The sequence below is a fragment of the Ctenocephalides felis genome, unplaced genomic scaffold (assembly GCF_003426905.1).
Source record: "Ctenocephalides felis isolate EL2017-DRISC unplaced genomic scaffold, ASM342690v1 CF-g0.4_SCAFFOLD_03570, whole genome shotgun sequence".
NCBI classification, from domain to species: Eukaryota; Metazoa; Arthropoda; class Insecta; order Siphonaptera; family Pulicidae; genus Ctenocephalides; species Ctenocephalides felis.
The window spans coordinates 23238353-23258652 of NW_020539724.1; the positions used below are offsets into that span (position 1 = coordinate 23238353).

Genomic DNA, 20300 nt, shown 5'->3' on the forward strand with positions numbered 1-20300 from the left:
AATTTCAAATGCCATTTGATTCAAAAATGTTTACATCAGCCGAGCCGTTTCTTTATGATTTACAGAAAAAAGCAAAATATTTTGTCACCGTTTTGGCAAAACATTCAGAACCAGTTTTGAAAATTTGATAACCATTCACAAGATGTGAGTTAAAAGCAAATATACTCTTTTTTATCTATGAGTTAAAGATCCTGCTGAATAGTTTTTGGAAAATATGGGACAAGTTATAGGTATTATAATTTTATTGAATATGCAAATAAAATCTGCAATAAACAAATCCATACAACATAATATAGAAATATAATTTATTTCAAATAAATGATATACCAATTCAATTTTGTTTTGGATATACAGTTAATATTATGATAGATTATATATATGTTTTATTTCTAATTTCTTTTTACATATTTAAACTCAAAACATTTGTTGAAATTTAGATTTTTTTATATTTCAGTAATAAAAAGCTAAACAAAGATCTACAATAAAAATTCATTTAGTGATTTCTTTAATCTATGCATACAATATTAATTTAATGCATATAAAATTCATTTTTATAATACACCAAGAGGAAATGATTTTAAATCATTTTTGTTCATCACTTACTAACATTTACATCCCTTTCATAAAAACATGCGCTTTTCGTGAAAAAGCATTTCACAATGGGTTTTCACATTTATAGAGCTTGTTACAAAAACAAATTTGGTGAATGTGAAATGCCCATTAATGAGTAACTAATGATTCATTATCATTCTCTCTCAGGCATTTTTTTTCATAAGTATTTTCATATACAATCTATTACTAAACTATTTCATACTTCTCTGCTACAAATACTTTTTCTATGGAATATTTAACTGCACTTTCTTCATCAATGCTCAAAACATCTTTAGCATCAATGTCGGCATAAGGTGTGGATGACACAAAACTTACATTCACAGGGAAGAAATCTCCTGGAATTGAAGAAGGGCATGAAAATTCTAAACTTCCAGATTTATTCGAAGAGTCAATTATTGGCAAGTTCCACTGAAGAATATTCTTTCGTGCTTCATGGACATATTCACCATCACATTCACTGATTGAAGGAGTGCAACCCATCCTGAAAAGCAAACAGATATATTACAGTAAGATAATCCACAATTATATAAATTAATAGTTTCATTAAGGAGTTCCATGATTGATGAAGTTAAAAATGAAACCAAACACCTAATTATATTTATATAATGTATATACTATGACTATGCATGCTTGATAGGGTTTGTCAGAAAACACTCTGCAGAAGACTTTTGTAACTTTGTTCTACTAAATAACATATAAAATTTTTACTGTCATTAAAATTGAACACTAAATAAATTCAAGCAAAACTTGGTTTAATTTTTATTTTGAATAAAATGTCAGCTCAAAAAACAATGTTCCAACTAAAAAATTTTTCTTATAAGAATTCCAAACCAGGTAAAACTGGTTTATCATACTATTAGAAACCCAGTTTTTTAAAATGTTGATTTTTGTACAAACAGTCAATAAAAATTTGGAAACAACTTAATATTTTGAATTATATACTTACGGAAGAGGAATTGTCACTGTAACATTTTGAAGTTCTAAATTCAATTGCTCCAGCTCATACTCAATATTAACATCGCAACCACCTTCTCCATTTTCTGATGGCCAGCAATTGATAGACAATGGCACAGCAGTCTCATCTTGCGTTTGATAACGCCATTTTAATACTCCAATATCATTGTGCAATGGGAATGGCTTAGCTGGGTTCTTCAAACCTATTTGAAGCTGTGATTTGAAAAGCTCTTTGTCCACATTGGGATGTGTCTGTAAAATGAGATAAAAATATCTTGTAAAGATTTTTTGAATCCTTGAACAAAAACACTCTCATCAAACATAATTATAAGAATTTCTTGATGACACATTTTCGCATACCTGTAACTGAATTCCACGAATATCATTGTTAGCCATCTGCACTTTGATTCGGCCATAACTCTCATTAGATATTCTCAAAGTTAACAGACCAGATAATTCAAAAGATTGAAGACCACCATCTCTGCCAATTCTAATATTCAATCTGTCTTCTAATCTTAAATGCACATCTTCAACATTTTCCTGCTTGGTGACTTTAGCAACTGTAATCGATGTATTACTTGCTGGGGTCAAATTGGTTACTTGCTGACCCTCACTCTTCAATTGATCTACAAAGGAGTCTACATCCCGAGCTTTGCCACCCAGCTTCATTGCATTTTTAGAAACAGGTTTCCTAAAAAAGAATTCTCATGATAAAAGATATTCTTAATATGGCAGTCAGCTAAAATTTAAATTTTTGCACAATTTTTGTTTAAAAAATACATTTCTTCTTATATTAACTTTTGTAATTATATTTTACTAGAAGTAACCATAATCTTTAGGATTATTCTTTTTAAATATCAAAGACAATAGTTTAGTATTCTAAGTACAGGATTGGTTTCAGAACCATCAATGTATATATGCACATAATGAGGTTTTACAACTCTGGATCCAAAAAATTATACTTACTGTGAGCCATATATTGGTTTAGTTTCATGGTTCATCGAATTATTTGCTGTGATAGGCACTGAATTAGAACTAGAGATAATCGCTCCACCTCCAAATCCAGTTTCCATGGAACTTCCTCGTCCTGATCCAGATAAACTTCCAGAGCCCATTCCTCTTTTGTGGGCTTCCATTCTTTGTCTTTGCAATTCTTTTGCCTTTTCACGCATTTTATTCTTCGCTTCACGCTCTTGTGTCTGATAATAATAAACAGATTAGAAATTTCCAAGGGTAGTAAAATTAGTATGTACTTCTCAGAAACTAATCGTGTTATTTATGAAAATAAAAGTAACTTAAAGTAACTAGCTTGAACATATTCCAGCCATAAATAATAAAACAATGAAACAATTGATGGATAATAGCATATTATGTAAAATAACATGTAAATTTGCATACTTGTCTAACAGCCTGGTAGACTTTCTCTTCATGCGAATCCATTTCAACAAATGTTCTTATTTGTGCTAAATTTACACTCTCACGATAGCCAAGAGCAACAATTTCATCAAATGCAAATAATAACAAAATGCATTATCTACAATTTCTTTTTCATCCATAGATCTGCAATATTCTGGAATCTAAGAAATGAAAATATTGATTAGTTACAAATCATTGATCAAAAGTAGGAAAAAACAATTAGAACTTACTACTCTAGAAAACAAGCGCAGGGTCTCTAAATCTTCTAAAATATTACTTGCTTTAGTTGTTATCAGAAGCATGTATAATTTCTCCAAAGGTTGATAAACATATCGTACTGAATCAGTTTCTACAAAAGTATGTTGTTTCCCAGTTGTCATAAGTTTTGGAAATGCTGCAAGTAGCCCTTCTATTCGAGCCTTTGTCATTTCCACAAATTGACGAGATATAATTGCTGGAATGTTAGTTGAATTAAATTAAGAAACTTATATTTAGTTTTGGCTTCATTCAGCGCTAATAACATTTTAGACCAAACTGGAAGCTTACTTCATTGACTAAGCACAAAACTTTATCTACTCACTAATTTACTTATCACAACTAAATTTGATTATATGTTATATTTTATTATATGTAAATCAGTGTCCATAATAGACAAGTCTTGCACACAATTATAATGTTGACATGTATTAAATGAATAAAAATAATACTTCTGGGTCAACTATATTATAGACAGTGAAAATATATAAAAAATACACTCAAAGAAGTCTTGACAAGATTAAAGTATGTAATTCAAGCCTGAAATATTGTACGGCAGACATTCTTAGTTTTGGAAAATTAGTAGCAAAATTGTAATTATTAATTAATAATAACATGTGTAATTACTTTTTCCTGCCTTGGTACATACTGCCGCCGCAATCAGCACCTAAAAAAGGAAAATATAATAAAGATATTTTAAATGACAGTTTGTATATGAGTACAACAAGCAATAGTTCACATATTTTTAAATATTCCTGGGAAATCTTTACCATTTTATGGCGGTTATAAAATACTCTTTAAGCTAAACACACTATTTTTTATTTAAATTATATATTTTCTTAAATTAATTATTAAGATGACGTGTCTGGAAAATGTTGTACAAATAATCTGTCACTTATATTAAACCATTCAGTGTGTGGCGCTGTCAATTTTTTTGTTGTGTTGGCACGATGACAAATCGGGCGGAAAATTTAAAATCTTTCTTGAACAATAAATATAAATAAATTTGAATCATAGACTTTATAAGTACAGTATTTATTTATTTATTTACAGTACTATTTATGATTCTTATTAGTATTTATATACAGTAGATTTATGATTCGAATACATAAATATTTTATTATGTAGTTTTGTAAATAACTTTTTAACATCAAGTCAAAAACATCTATCATACACATTATAAGTAGCAAATTTTTAGCATTTATATTTTGAATTGAATGTATCCAAAAACAAAGATTCACTTGGCAAGTTAAGATTTAAATATAAAATACTCAAGTTAACTTAACATAAAGCCTTTATTTTGTTTTAATTACAATTAGTGCTATTTTAATAATAAAACAGCATGTGCTTTTAAATAAAAATATAACAAAAATTTGATATCATATTTTAAGAACTTATAAACAGAAAATTTTTAATTAAGATTCATAGCATACATCCATTAAAAACATTTAAAATTAATATAATTTCTATTTCAAAATAAATTTGTAATTGTCAATTTAATAAAAATTTAACAATCATCTTAAAAACTTCTAGCTACAGTTCATATAATATGTAAAAAAATATACATATAAGCATTATAAAAATTTTAATTATTTCTTAGGTGGCGGCCTAAACACTCCAACAACGACAGCATGATCTCTTTCATAAGGTTCTAATGTAATTTGCTCTTGTGGTTTTAATTTATCGGCTTGCAATTTTTTAACTTCTGCTGCAAATACTGCTTCTGGTTGTGCCGTGGAATCTATACAGGAAGCCTAAGAAAATATAGAAATAAAGTTAATACAGTGTAGAATACACAAATTATTCATAAAGTTACATTTAGCATATTTTCTTGATTTAATTTTTAAGAATTGTTTTAGTAATTTATTATCAACTGATTGATCACTACACTTGCTTCAGTAACAAATTATATGAAACTGAAATTAATGTAAAAAAAATAGTTTGATCACACAATTAACTTATTTCAATACTTAAGATGTATCAAAGTATCATACTTTTAAGAATTACATTTTACTTCAATCATTGCCATTTTTAATCATTAAAAACTGGGAGTAACAACCTTAGATATAAACATATTTCTTACCTTTATTGAAATTACAAAATGACCTCCATTTTTCAAGAAGTATTGTGAGTTTAAGGCAACTATCCTAGCTTGATCAGGCTGTGCGACATCGGCAAATACTGTATCTACCATTCCTACAAGCATTCTATATTTGTGAGGGTGCCTGGCGTCTTCTATGATTGGAATGATATTTGTACGTTTTTTGGCTACATTAATTAAATCACGGCCTGATCTATGTGAAAATTCTACTGCATACACTAAACCTTCCTGTAAAGAAAAATACATCACATATAATATAAAATCATATCTCTCATTACAATTTTACTGTAGAAATTGTATAAATGAAATTAAGATTAAGATCAATAATTAAAAGAAACATTTGAGCAATTTACTAGTATGCTGTAAAAAAGTTATATTTGTGATATTTATGAGTTTAGTAAGCATGTAGTAAGAAATGCAGGAAAATCTTACCGGTCCAACAACATCTGACACATGTGAAACAGTTGTGCCTGAAGCAGCTCCTAAATATAAAACTTTAGAACCAGGTGGCATATGTATTTGATCTACACCACCAAGAATTGCAGCAGCCAATTTGGATCGGAAAGGATTCCATACACGGTACTCCACTTTTTCTCCATCAGTCTAAAATTAATATAAGATTCAATTAGAGAATGAATTTTATAATACATTGTAGTATTATAAATTGAAAATAGCATATGAATGAAATAAATGTTTAACTATATGCTGTACTGTAAAGCAGTAATACAAGGATGAACTATTTCAAAACAATGGGTTTTAAAGTATAAAATAATATCTGTAAAAAATTTAAAGTCCATTTTATCTACCTCAACACTGATTCTTTTTTCTCCATATACTTCAGATCCAGGTACCATATTAAGAGTTACAAGAGCATCTTCTTTACCACGAGCAATAAAAACTCCTTCATGACGATGGGGTTCAATTACAACAGTTTTTCCTCCTTTGAAACCACCACCTCCACGACCGCGTCCACCTCTACCACCACCACCTCGTGGGGGTCCTCCTCTACCTCCTCGTGGTGGACCACCTCGTCCACGACCTCCAAAACCTTAATAGAAAAGGACACATGTTAAAAACTTAATGGAACTTGACAAAGTTTGGATATATAAATATATAAATTGCCACATATATTAATTTAAATATATTAGTACATAGATAGCAAGTCAGAAAGAAACAACAAATTATATTAGTCTCATTATTCTTAATAACTTGACATATTCAATTCAATGTTATTATCACAAACTGTAACAGCATAAGGTAATTTTAAGATAGTTTAGTACCTGGAGTATAAAAGAATAAATAAAACTGACTTAGAGAAATACGTATACTAATGTTTTTTTTTAAACATTAGTGCTTATTTCTAAAATATTTTACGAGAGAAATTAGAAGATTCAAATATGCATATAAATTAATTGTAACTGAATTGTATATTATACTGAAAATCAAAGTCTTCGAATAATTGATTTATGAATATGACATATTGTAATTTGGAAAAGCATTAGAGGCGAATAAAGTAGTGAATTCTGGGCTAATGTATTAAATCATTGAAAGGTACATTGAGTTTGTATATCCTTAAAAGGAACACAAATTGAGGACTCGTTCAAACAATAATTAAACAAAGAAATGTAATTAATCTTACCTCCTCGACCGCCACCGCCTCCTCGTCCTCCACCAAAGCCGCCACGGCCACCGCCACCGCCGCCGCGTGGAGAGAATCCTTTAAATAAGGTTATTACATTATTAATTTGAAATTTATATTAACAAATAACAAAGTACAATTATATCCGTAGTGAATAAAACAGTAATAAGAAAATATAACATCAGTTTCATATATAAATTTCACATTTACAACACCTAACCTAAAAATTCACACTTAATTTATTTTTAATGGCCAACACTTCGAGTTATATTAAATATTTAATACTTGCCTGGTCTGCCCATATTATTTATTTTTTTAATCCACTATTCTCTTGAGCGTTCACTCCTTTAATACTTTTATGTTTATATTATTTATAATTTAATTTTAAACACACGTGCATTGAAAATTACCACGCACCATAACCACAAATTTTAGTATGGCCAGATTGGCCAGAGATGATTTGTTTTTATTGTTGGTCATACTGAAGGGTTGCCATTAGTCAGTTAAATTTTGAAGTGTTTTGAAATATTTTCAAAAATAAAAAATTGAAATTATTTTTTAAATTATATTTCGAATATATTCATATAAAAAAATTACATCTAGTATAGTTAATAATATATATTGGGTCTCATTTTATTTCATATAACAATGATAATTATTATATGGAATTAGTTTATGATAATTATATATTTGTTTATAAATGTATGAAATACAATTTTTTTTGAAATTAAAGCGTCGATTATATAACGATTCAAAAAAAATAAGTATACAATGGCCGACACATCGAATTAAAAATTGAATAAATATTAACGATTATTAACTTACCAAAAGAGAAGTTTGTTTTCATAAAAAAATCCGATTCGCTAATTTTATGTTTTCTCGACGTTTCAAGCCATTCTGAAATTTGGACAAAGTATGTGTGTGTGTGTATGTGAACAGATTTTTTGCCGTAAATCCACGTTTTATCAAAAACGGCTGGACCGATTTCAAAAATTTAAAAGCCATTCGATGCATCTCGATGAGGACTTTTGCGGTACGATCGGCCGAACTGTTTCTTTGTAAATTGCAGAAAAGAGAAAAAATTTTTGTCCACGTTTTAGCCAGCAATTCTGAATCGATTTTGTAAATTCAAAAGCCGTTCGAAAGATATTGGTTGGGAAAGATACCGATTAGTTTTCGGTAAAGATAGGCCGGGCCGTTTTCTTGTAATAAAGTGTATATTATAATAATATATAAATAATTAAACACTATTTAGATTTTCTTTATAGTATATTATATTATACTTCATAGATATAAGTGTATGTCATATATTAGATTATATAATTGATAGCATAAACTATTCAAATAAAATATAAAATGGTAACTTGGTTAGATTGGAGTGTTTGGACAACTATCATCAGATGAAGAAGTATACATCAAACTCGGGCTGCTTATACTGAATTCAGGATATTCACAAGTCAAAAATTCAGGTTTATTACTTTGCAACTTGCTGGTTTTGTCTAGAATTGTTGAAACTTCTTTGTTGACTCGGTGTCTGTCGCCCTTCTCTAAGGGGTTGGTTTGGTTTATTTCGCATTTCTTTAACAGGTTGTTGTTCTGGCCGATAGGATGGTTGAGGCTGGTATGATTCCTGCTGGTGCTCTGGTTGGTATGATTGCGGTTGGTCAGATTGATATGATTGTTGCTCGGATTGATATGACTGCTGATCGGGTTGGTATGACTGCTGGTCGGCATGGTATGGCTGTTGGTCAGATTGGTATGGCTGATCGGTTTGGTAAGGCTGATGCTGCTCGGTGTTGTATTGTTGGTCATAGTTGTACTGGGAATCAGGTTGATACTGCTGATCAGATTGGTACTGCTCATCATGTTGGTATTGTTGATCTGGTTGGTATTGTTGATCTGAATGGTACTGTTGATCGGGTTGGTACTGTTGGTCGGATTGGTACTGTTGATCTGATTGGTACTGAGGATCGGATTGATACTGTGGATCGGATTGATACTGTGGATCGGATTGGTACTGTTGATCAGATTGATACTGCTGTCCGATTTCGTAAGGCTGTTCTGATTGATATTGTTGGTCTGGTTGGAAGGAATTACTTTGATACAGCTGTTCAGGTTGGTATTGTTGATCAGATTCATAGGGTTGTTCAGACTTATATGGCTGTTCGGATTGGTATTCATCTGATCGATATTGCTGCTCTTGTTCAGGCTGATTTGACTGATATGACTGATCTCCGGATTGATATAACTGCTGCTCATTCTGGGTTGGATATTTGTGATCGGATCCATAAGGTTGCTCTGACTTTTGGTCATACTGTTTTTTAGAATCAAGTTCTTTCTGGGTTGGATATCTTTTATCGGATCCATAAGGTTGCTCTGACTTTTGCTCATACTGTTTGTTAGATTCAAATTCTTGCTCTTCGTCATACTGTCCAAATTCTTTTCCTTCGAATGACTCTTTTTTAATGGCGTGCTTGTCAACATTTTTGACTGGTTCTTCCAAGTCCAACTCGTTTCTGATAGTTTCTTGTCGTTTTTCGAAACTTCTATCTTTTGGCTTTGGTAATTCGGCCTCAAAGTTTGATGATACTCTTTCAGGTTCTCTTTCGGGCTTTGGTGATTGTTGCTGCTGTACACTTTGTGTGGTGATTGGTTGACTTGGTGATTGTTTGATTTGCGTGATTGAGGAGGCGTTTGACTCCCGAGACTCGGGCCGGTGATTATTGTGCTGCATGACTGGAAAACATAGAAGCTTAATAAAAGTTACATATAAAAAATTATAAATTAGGCTAGACTATAAATTAGATTAGACATGTTGATTAGTAAATGATCAAAATAACGAATGATAGAGTTCTAAATATTACATTTAATGAATACTTGGCATGCACATAAATATGTTGAAATATTTTTTAAGTTTATTATATTTATTTTTTAATTGGTGCTTCTATTTTAATTTTTTTCTTCTAAAATATTGATAGCAAGTATATTAATGTGTATGATTAATGGAAATTCTTAACATAAAGTAATATCATAAAGATAGTTAAAATATGTTATTATGTATTATTATACTCGCAGCATTCAAATTTGATCTATTGCATTAAAAATAGAATTCAATTGTTACTAACAATATTTAAAGTATAAAAAATAGAATTTTTTCAAGGAAAATATTATATTATATATAAAAAAAGTGCCAAAGAGTGTAATACGACGCGCTTTAAGTACTGACATTAAAAGAGGAGAGTATTTTCATATTTGTCATACTATTACTAAAGATATTTAGATAATTTAGTACAAAAAATCAAACAAACGATTCATGCAATTTTTTAATCTTTGAGAACTACTATCAATATAATATATTATTATAATGCTCGTAATTAATTTTTATTTGATAATTAAATAATAATAATAACTGAAACTGAAACAAACATAAGTACAAAATGCTATGTTACATTAGTCTACAACACTACATATAGGCCTAATAACGCTAGATATATACCTGGCGTTTTGTTAATACTACTAAGAGCTTCATTAGATATTATTTTGCTAGTTAGATATTGGATATTGGTTTGAAGATTATTTATCTCCTGTCTGAAACACACAAAAACACACAAAATTAATTACAACCTAATAATGGTTTTTCTAAAGTACCTGATTATCTGAATCACTTGCAATATCAGAGTTATAATTATAGTTAAGCTTCTTATAGCTCTCCCAAACTAGTCGTAATTTTTCCATCAGATCGGCATTTACCGCTTTTAAATGGATTTTGTCATTCCTACAAAAATATATAACAATAAAAAATGTAGACATAAGAGATTTCGAAGTTGTAATTAACTTAACTTTATAGATAAATCAATACAAAAATTGAGGATCCGACCAAGTAAAAATCACGGATAATGGAAATTTATAGAAACATCTAAAACACAAAGTCTATAAAGCTTATAATTTTTAATTAAGAAATAGAAGATTTTAAACAAAACTTTGATATAATAAGTTAATATATGAAAAAGAGTTTAAAAAGTGTAGTTGAAAAGTGAAATAAAATTTTGAAGAAAAGTGAATATGGGGGAAGATATTATTGATAGTAAAACCAAAAAAAAATGGCACCAGTAAAATAAAAAATCCCTAAGGGTAAAGAGTTTACAATTTAGCATGTAATTTATTTTAACTGCAATTAGAATTTCTCATTCTATAAGCTATTTAAGTTTATTATTCTGTGAAAGTTGTTTTTACTGATGGCTATTAGAATCAGCACAATGTCCATTTTCTTATTTATAGTTTTAATTTCTTCTGCAGGAATGTTTGGAAGTGCTTTCTTCGCTTGGAAACATATGCATGAGGTGAAAATGGATATCACTTCTACTTGATACCAGATAGCACATATAAATATGTAACCCTTTGTAACACAAACATAAATATATAACCCTTCAAAAAGGTTCATTAAAATTTTATTAATAAGTTGATACCATTATACAGATGCCTCTAAAGAAACAAAATACAATTATATACATAATAAGTATATTTTTATAATATGCATACAATTAGTGTAATGATTCTTAATACTGAAAAAATCACAGTAATATAATATTTAATATAATTTCAATTCCATAACATGCATTAAATACTTCAATTATATAATATCAACAAAAATTCCTGTACGTTTTTCCTTATATTTTTTATAAAGCAGTTTTAATTTTATCTTAAAAAAAAACGATTCCAAAAAATATTAATTCAGTACGGATAAAATATTGAAATTACTAAATTTTATGACCTTGTCATAACATTTACATTTTACATTGTCATATGCTTTTTACTTCTAAATTAATTATTTTCCAAATTATTAATATCAAAAAATGAATATATCACATTATATCAATTGCACACTTATAATGTAAATAAAATAGTAGAATCAAGTTCCAATAATATTACAGAAAATTTAAATTTGTTTCAAATGATTGTAATGACATATAGCTTTCTGTCTAATTTTTTGCATCAAGAATTTTAATAAAACGGTTATTTATTTAGGTTGTTATCAAAAAACAAATTATAATCCAATTATTTCTTTATTTGTTCAAAAAAAAGAAAGTTTCCGCAGAGACAACCGCAAGAAACGAGCAGAGACATACCCAGACAAAAGACCTAGTTTGGTATGTTTATTGTTTTTGCTATAACTCTATATTATTTTACGCTTTTGTTAAAAAAATAAAGTCAAATCAGTTACAAACGTCGAAAAATCGAAAAAAAAAAATTAAATACCACGAAAATAACTAAAAATAATAAAGAGTCAAAATAATTTTCTTCGTACGGATCATATTTTTTGGAATCAAAAATATAATATTTGTTAATTATATAATGAACAAATTTCTTGCTAATTACTAATTATCATCTACTAGGTGCTGTTGATCTACTTGGGTCTATTTCTACCAGACCTCGGCACTACCCTAACATTAATGTCTACAGTGATGGGTGATGATTTAATCGATTTCCCTTCTTCGATTTTGATATCGTTCTCTTCCGAATTTTCGTGCAGCTTAATTTTGACATTGCAATTATCATTATTATTATCATTATCGTATCGCGAGTCATCTTGTTTTCGGCCACAAGATTCTTGATTCGACAACAATTCAATACTCCGGGAGATTCCGGCTGATGGTTCCGGTTGTGAGACAGGTTCCGTCTCAGATCGATTTATCGGCTGGCAAATCGAATGAGAATCGAACCCGTTTCGCTCCTCTGTGTTTCCAGTCCCTGGAATTGGGATTGAAAAACAGAATTTTAGCAAGAGTATTGATTGTTGCCGTTTTGGAATTCTAACGAAAATTGTGAGATATTGCTGAAGAATGATAAATATTGGTGAATATAATGTCACAAAATTTACTAATATTCTGTTTTGTTCCAACGTGCTGATGAGTGTTGTAGGTACATGAAAGGCTCGAGGATATAATCGCATGCAATGCATGTTGGAACAAAGCTTTAAGATTTGACATCCAATACCTGACCCAAACCCCAAAAATACAATGAGAAACTTGCCTAATGCAGTCCATGAAGGTAATAATATTTCAAAAATTTTATTACGAAAAACTGCATATTAATTATGTACAGTAATAGATTACACATAGGTATATAAAGATTTAAAAATGACGAAGGTAATAATAATACTAAGAATTTATTTTAAATTTTGATTCTTAGTGTGTTTCCTAGTATTCAAATTTCATGTGTTCTACAATCGACAATACTTACAAGAGTGTAAGTACATTACATATAAAAATTCCAATTTAGTTTCTGTCATTTAAGCTTAAATTAGGTAAGAATCTCGGAATTCAAGATACCCAGCTGTAAGTCTGTAAATACTTGTATATTGACACCCTAAAGTTGTCTCAAAACCTACATATGGTATAGACACCCTATCATATGTAGGTTTTGAGACAACTTTAGGGTGTCAATATACAAGTATTTACAGACTTACAGCTGGGTATCTCGAATTTCGAGGTGAACTTACTATAATGACTGGACTAATTGTATTTGCCTTTGAAGTACAATATTTTATGCACAAAATAAACTATGTACACATTTCGCTAATAAATGTATCGTGCCTTAAGGTAAATTGCTGAAAATTGAAAATATTTTTTTTATATCTTTAAGTTACAGAACTTTCTAAACATTTTGGCATATTTTAGAAAAAAATGAGATATGTGTAAATTATTCAAATCGAACACTCCGTTCTTTTAAAATTGCATTTTTTGTTACTTTTTACCTTGTACCTTTGAAACGGCTGGACCCGCCTTTGCCAAAAATTAATCAGCACGACTCCCCATCAATACGAATCAAACGTTTTTTGAAATATCCATATCGGTTGATTCGTGTTCACGAAATCGTGGACGTAAAATTGTATCCAAACATTCATACACATACACACACACACATCATATTTTCTAAGGTATTCTAAAAGGTTCAAAAACTTCTGAAACGTAAAGATATGCAAAAATTTTCATTGTCGATTTTTTAGCAATTACTTTAAACTACCCTACGGGGAGTTACAAATTTTGTTATATTACTCGTCTTACATACTGCCCGAACTCCAACTGAACAAATTCTGTGTTTCTTTAAACCAGGACAAGTTTATACTGAAAATAAAGAAGAAGAAGAAAACGAAGAAGAAAAAGAAGAAGAAGAAAATCAAGAAAAACGATACGAAAAAGATATAGGAACTTTTAAAAATTATGACTCCCAGGAATATTTTTAGTTGCTTTTTTATAATTACCGCCTTTATTTTTACTAACCCAAATTCATAAATATTATTTTGCAAGTATTCCGAAATAAACAAATTCACAACATACCTACTGGAAAAACCACGTAAAAAAACGAGCTAAGCACACTACCTCGTAGCAAAAAAAGTATTAATGCATTTTTTGTAGATAATTTTGTGCTCTACAATACTGTCACAGGTAATTTTGCGGAAAAACTGACCATTTAGCTAAAAATTGCAAAACGGTCATTTTTTTGACCATTGACCTTGCGCCATTTCTTAGCTCGCATCGGATCGATGAGAACTTTTGAGATTTCTTTTATATTTGTATTTTAAATAATTGTAACCTTGGGCTCTTTGATAATCGACGATGTTGTTTTAATGTTGGAGCAAAATCCTATGACTATTTCTGACCATATTTGAATGAAAGGATTGGTATGGAAGTATTCAAGATGCGTGCCACACGGAAAAAAGTCAAAAAAATTTGGATGATCGAGCTGTCATATTTACATATTTGCTTACTCAAAACAAAATCGAGCCCATTATGAACCAGATTATAACTAAAGATAGAAAGTGGATTATATACAACCTCTAATTATCATTTGTTTTTGTCCTTAAACTCTTTTTGACAGGCAAAAAGTTAAAAAATGAAGAAGATGCCAAGAAAGTTTATAGATATAATTAGAATTCGAAGGCGCAATTTTTGGGGCAATTCTGCCGTAACAGAGCTCATAAAATAGTGTTGTCATGGCAACGCTCTATTATGCTTGTTCTTGGTATTGAAAATTATGAAAATGTTTATCTATTTGCCGTACGATCAGACGTATTTTACATAAAAACAAGCATGGAATAATGTTATGATAACAGAATTCCAGATGAGGCAGTTATCATAAGATTATTCCTTGCTTGTATATATGTAAAATACGCCTGATCGCACGGCAAATAAATGTACATTTTCATAAGTTTCAAGTTTCTATGTTTTAATCAAAAACTTATACTACAAGACATCTCGTTGCCTATCCAAAATCTTCAAATCTATATAGATATCTACGAGTATAATATGAAAACATCGAATATTCGTGATGATCTTCAATAAAAATATATGGATGGAAAAATTTTAAAGTAAGGGCAAGTAGTAAATGATATGCTTCACTAATAATTCCAAACCCGCTGGACCTGCCAAAAATTAATCAATTCTTCATTTTTCCAATACCAGTGAAATGTTCTAATCAGATCATTCCAATCGGATTTATGCAGTTTTTGTTCCGTACCTTCGAAAGGCTAAATCTGCCTCGAAAGGTCTCCCAGTCAATAGAAATCAATAGCTCCCGAAATCGTGGACGAAAAATTGTATCCGCACATTCACGATATTAGTTTTTCTACGGTATGCCAAAATGTTCAGTAACCTTTGAACTATGCAAAAATTTAGATTTTTTACAATCATCATTACTCTACGAGAAGTTAATAAGTAACAATAATTTTGAATGCAAATAAAATAATAGATAAACGTTATAAAACTTGAATGATTTGCCTTTTCGGATAGCAACTATTTTAGAAATTAGATGACCTTTATACTTTGCTGAAACTTTACCTGTCCGCGAAAGTTAAAATTAATCGGTAGAAGATAGAGTATTATCATTACACCTGTAAATCCATATCCATTACAGATTCGCAAATTATCGATAAAATTTGTTATAAGAAATTTATTGGGGTCCTTTCGGACCCTCCAAAAATTGCCATAGCCCACGGTATTTCACGTGGTCTCGGCGGGGTATTGGTAAAAGTTTTCAACTAGCAATAATCGCACCTCGGATAAACCTCATTGGTTACGATATCGCCACTGCGCAAAGCTAACGAACAGAACGGACCGTGTTTCTTATATCATCATACGAGCTGTATTTCGCAGCGCGAGTTTTGTTCTCATTGTGCAGGTTTGCATCGCATCTTGCTGGAACTTATCGTACTGTAACTTAGAATTTTCAAAAGCTTTAAAATTTTGAAAAATTAAACAATTTGAGAAATTACAATTTTTAACTTCCCGCATGGTAAGTTATAGTAATCGCAAAAAATCGAAAATGAAAATTTTTATATATCTTTCAAAGATGTCTGAACATTTTGGCATGCCTTAGTTATAATTAGAAAAAAAGGATGTATGTGTGTGTGTGCAGGGCCGGATTTAGAAATTTGGCGCCCTGGGGCATTGACAAAAATGCCGCCCCATCCCAGGATTTTTACTTAAATAGTCTTTATATAAAAATTTATTTTAAATTTATTTAAAATTCATTTCGCATTACATACCATAAAGAGTGGTGCTTGGCATCGCGGTTTAAGGCAAATTGCTGGAACTTTCCGCACCGAAAATTAAAATTAAAAAAGAAAATTAAAATATTTTGCAAACTTTGAAAATTTTGACTTTTTTGAAAAATTCGAGTTTTTTTGAAATATTTGTATTTATATTTTTTTTAGCAATTTTAATAAATTTAAACAATGTTACAGAACCCATAGAAATGTAAACAAAATTTACACTTATTATTAAAATATCTGATAATTTAATGTACATGTGTCTAATGATCACTTTTGACCGCCAAATGTTTTTTCAAATCTCGATTTTTTTTATTGGATCACCGAAACCGCTGGAATTGCCTCCCACAAATTTAAGCAGTTCTTCATTTTGTCTATACATGCAAATTTCTTTAATGATATTGGACATTCCGTTTCTCAAAAACTGAATTATCATTTTTGTCATTTCGGCCCGTATTTTCGCAAAAGTTGGACCTGCCTTGGCCAATAAATAATCAGCACGTCTCGTTATCAATGGAAATCGTTATCATTTAAATAAAATTCAATTTTAATAAATTTAATAAATAAAAGTTCATAATTTTCGAAAACATCAAAATATAAAAAAAAGTTTTTAAAGCTCAATTTTTGTCATTTTTCAAAAAATATTAAAGCTCTTTATAAAATGTAATTTTCAGCACGAAAAGTTTCGGTAACTTGCCTTAAGGCACAATGCCATACGTCACTAGTTTATTTTTTTTGGCGCTATAAGCTTGGAAGTGCACAAATTCGTCATCTTAAGAATGCTCGAGATCTTAAGAACATATTTTTCTTAAACTTTCAGCTCGTTTACGAAACTTTTTATTAGCAAAATTGCCTAAATTTGCATTGTAATCGTATTATGTTTTGTTAATTATATTTTTTGAATAAAAAATGTTATTAAAAAAATGAGTTAATTATATTGTATAGAATTTTTTTTCACTATCCAAAATTCGCCGCCCCCGAAAATTTGCCGCCCTGGGCAGTAGCCCCGGCTGCCCCTACTGTAAATCCAGCACTGTGTGTGTGTGTATGTGTGTGCGGATACAAATTTTCGTCGACGATTTCTGATCAACCGATTTGAATAAATCTAAAAACATAAATCTAAAAGCAGGTAAATGTACATTTTCATAATTTTCAAGCATAATAGAGCGTTGCCATGACAACACTATTTTATAAGCTCTGTTACAGCAGAATTGCCCCATAAATTGCATGGATAAACGTTTCTAGGTTTTAATCAAAAACTTATACTACAAGACATCTCGTTGCCTATCCAAAATCTTCAAATCTATATAGATATCTACGAGTATAATATAAAAACATCGAATATTCGTGATGATCTTCAATAAAAAATATATGGATGGAAAAATTTTAAAGTAAGGGCAAGTAGTAAATAATATGCTTCACGAATAATAAGTTCGACCTGCTATTGTACGACCAACTACCAATTATGGATAGACATAGGAATTGATAGGTAGAATAAGTCAATAGTTCTAAATAACTACAAATACATATCTACTGACTATAAAATATAAAAATGCAAAGCAAAACGATATGATCAAAATAAATAATGAGTTGACCCACTTGTGTCTATTCGAGGACTCTTCCAATTTTCGCGTAAGTGTTTTGCATTCGTCGGTTAGTTTATCCATGACCTTAGATTGGTTCTGAACCAAACTCTCTAATTCTTGTACGGTCGACACTGCAAAAAACACGCAAAAAACAAATGATTGCTTCTGAAAACCGATATTTAATGGAAAACTAAACATTTTTGAAATTTATTGCAGTTGATAGTCTGTTATTATGAATAACAAGAGAAAACAGTAATAAATTTTGGGTATTCTAAGTTGCATTTTATATTGGGTTCCGTATTGATCATGGATAAACTATTGACATGCATGAGACCGTTCTTGTAGAAAATAAGCAGTCAATTTAGATTCGTCACTTAATATTTTATATTTCATTATTAACTGTCGAAAAGAAAAAATATAAATAATAAAAAAAAATCAATTAAGTAAGTATGTTTTTAAATGAAGCAACTAAATGCGATAAACAAAAACTTCATTGGTGGCCCTGATGCTCATTGATTTTTTGTAAGTCAATATGAAGTAAATTATAAAAAAATATTGATTGCCATAATTGCCACATACATCTTTTCAGCGATATTTGATCAATTATAAATAAATTGATTCAGAAATACTATTGATAAAAAAAACAATTGTAAATTGCGATATTTAGTTAAAATAGAGAAAAACCATAGCTACGAAAGTAAGTACTAGATTGTTCAATTATTTATCATCAAAGCTTACAAATTCACGCCAAACATTTAGAAAGTTAAATTAATAAATTAGTATTTCAAATTTCGATCTGCAATGACCATTTTTTTCAATCCAATGTATGTGGACTTGTTCAACAGGCAATATCAATTAAATAATGGACAAAAATCATAATTATCAGTTCAGCATATTTTAACAACTGTATTTTTCATTACACATATGTTAACATGTATATCAATAAAAATCAAAACTAATAATATGAATACACATATCAATAGCTTACCATGATACTCATACGTGAAGTAGATACAGGCAGATAATATAAAATTTGTGATAGTTTACGAGAAAATAATTACTTTTAGTATATAATATAACATATAGCATACATTTATGATAAAATAAAAAAAAACTTACTGTGCTTATTCTCCATGTCGTGGATCATGAGTGATAAATCCTTTTTAGGATTTTCATCACTTGCAGTTAGAGAACCAAGAGTTACCTGAAAGGTAAATTTTTTGATAAAAATATTTGATTAATAATAAAACATGAAATAATAAGATTATAATTCTTCAAATCTTGTTAAATTTCTGCATTTATTGCTTAAATATTTATTAGAATAAGGTTGCCCAAGTCGTACCTCCTAAGTCCTAAGAATGCTATAATGTTTAGTGTATTTAAGATAGAAGAAAATCTTTGCCATTTGTTATTCTAGATTTACTTGGATTCTTATTAACAATTACATTTTATTTATTAAAATAGGCATTTTTACGTTTTTTAAAAAGTGCTTTCAATATATCTATAGCCTTGGTTGTATCATGGCTGTACCAACTACTATTTACAATTCAATATGAAATCAACTTTTATTTAGTTATTAGTTACAAAGTCAAACAATAATACAAACATATGTTATATATAATACTTAAAATAAAACAAATGGTGTATAGCATCGTGCCTTAAGGCAAATTGCTGGAACTTTCCGTACCAATAATTAAATTAGATTTTTGAGAAATTTTAACTTTTAAAAAAGAATTGAGTTTTTGGATAAAAAAGCTTTTGAAAAAATGTTTTTTTTATTCTGAAATATTTTGAAAATTTTGAACTTTTTTTCAAAGCAATCGCACTGCTTTAGCTGCATAGAGACGAAATTTCAAAGCGCGTAAGCGCCGCGTCGCCGTCTATCGTACAAAGGACGTTACGGAACCCATAGAAAAGTAAGCAAAATTGATAGGCATTATTAAAATCTCTATAAAATATCTGATAATTTGATGTGCATGTGTCTAATGATAATTTTTGACCGCCAAATGGCAATTTTTTTTACTTTTCTTTACTAGATCTCCGAAACCGCTCGACCAGCCTTTCCAAAAATTTAATCAGTTCTTCATCTTGTCAATACAAGTAAAATGGTTTTTGAGTTATTAAAACCGGACGCTCCGTTCTCTTAAAAACTGAGTTACCGTTTTTAGCTATTTTTTCCCCGTATCTTCG

At 29.7% G+C, this 20300-nt stretch overlaps 2 protein-coding genes and 1 non-coding gene across 3 annotated transcripts; all 3 read right to left on the reverse strand.

The window, feature by feature from the left end:
- Positions 1 to 712: 712 nt before the first annotated feature.
- On the reverse strand, positions 713 to 4130 carry LOC113382794 (coatomer subunit delta). Its single transcript, XM_026621024.1, is given in 9 exon segments — positions 713 to 1093; positions 1559 to 1818; positions 1927 to 2257; positions 2533 to 2765; positions 2965 to 3089; positions 3092 to 3143; positions 3213 to 3436; positions 3865 to 3904; positions 4008 to 4130. Coding segments are annotated over 9 exon segments (1563 nt in total). The 5' UTR covers positions 4011 to 4130; the 3' UTR covers positions 713 to 798.
- A 635-nt stretch (positions 4131 to 4765) lies between these two features.
- LOC113382911 (rRNA 2'-O-methyltransferase fibrillarin) lies at positions 4766 to 7392 on the reverse strand. Its single transcript, XM_026621159.1, has 6 exons — positions 7267 to 7392; positions 6978 to 7055; positions 6145 to 6386; positions 5771 to 5941; positions 5321 to 5566; positions 4766 to 4991 (listed from the first exon to the last, which is right to left on the reverse strand). The coding sequence occupies exons 1-6, from the start codon at positions 7277 to 7279 to the stop codon at positions 4827 to 4829; spliced, it is 915 nt and encodes a 304-aa protein (XP_026476944.1). The 5' UTR covers positions 7280 to 7392; the 3' UTR covers positions 4766 to 4826.
- Positions 7393 to 15934: 8542 nt separating this feature from the next.
- Positions 15935 to 16075, reverse strand: LOC113383830. The gene has a single exon (XR_003367793.1). It is a non-coding gene; the product is annotated as a U4 spliceosomal RNA (small nuclear RNA).
- Positions 16076 to 20300: the final 4225 nt, after the last annotated feature.

Excerpts from the sequence above, each read along its gene's own strand:
- LOC113382911 (XM_026621159.1), bottom strand. Across the intron at positions 5,567-5,770 it reads TGTCAGATGTTGTTGGACCG|GAAGGTTTAGTGTATGCAGT; the intron begins GTAAGATTTTCC and ends TTTTCTTTACAG. Across the intron at positions 4,992-5,320 it reads ATTTTGTAATTTCAATAAAG|GCTTCCTGTATAGATTCCAC; the intron begins GTAAGAAATATG and ends ATATTTTCTTAG.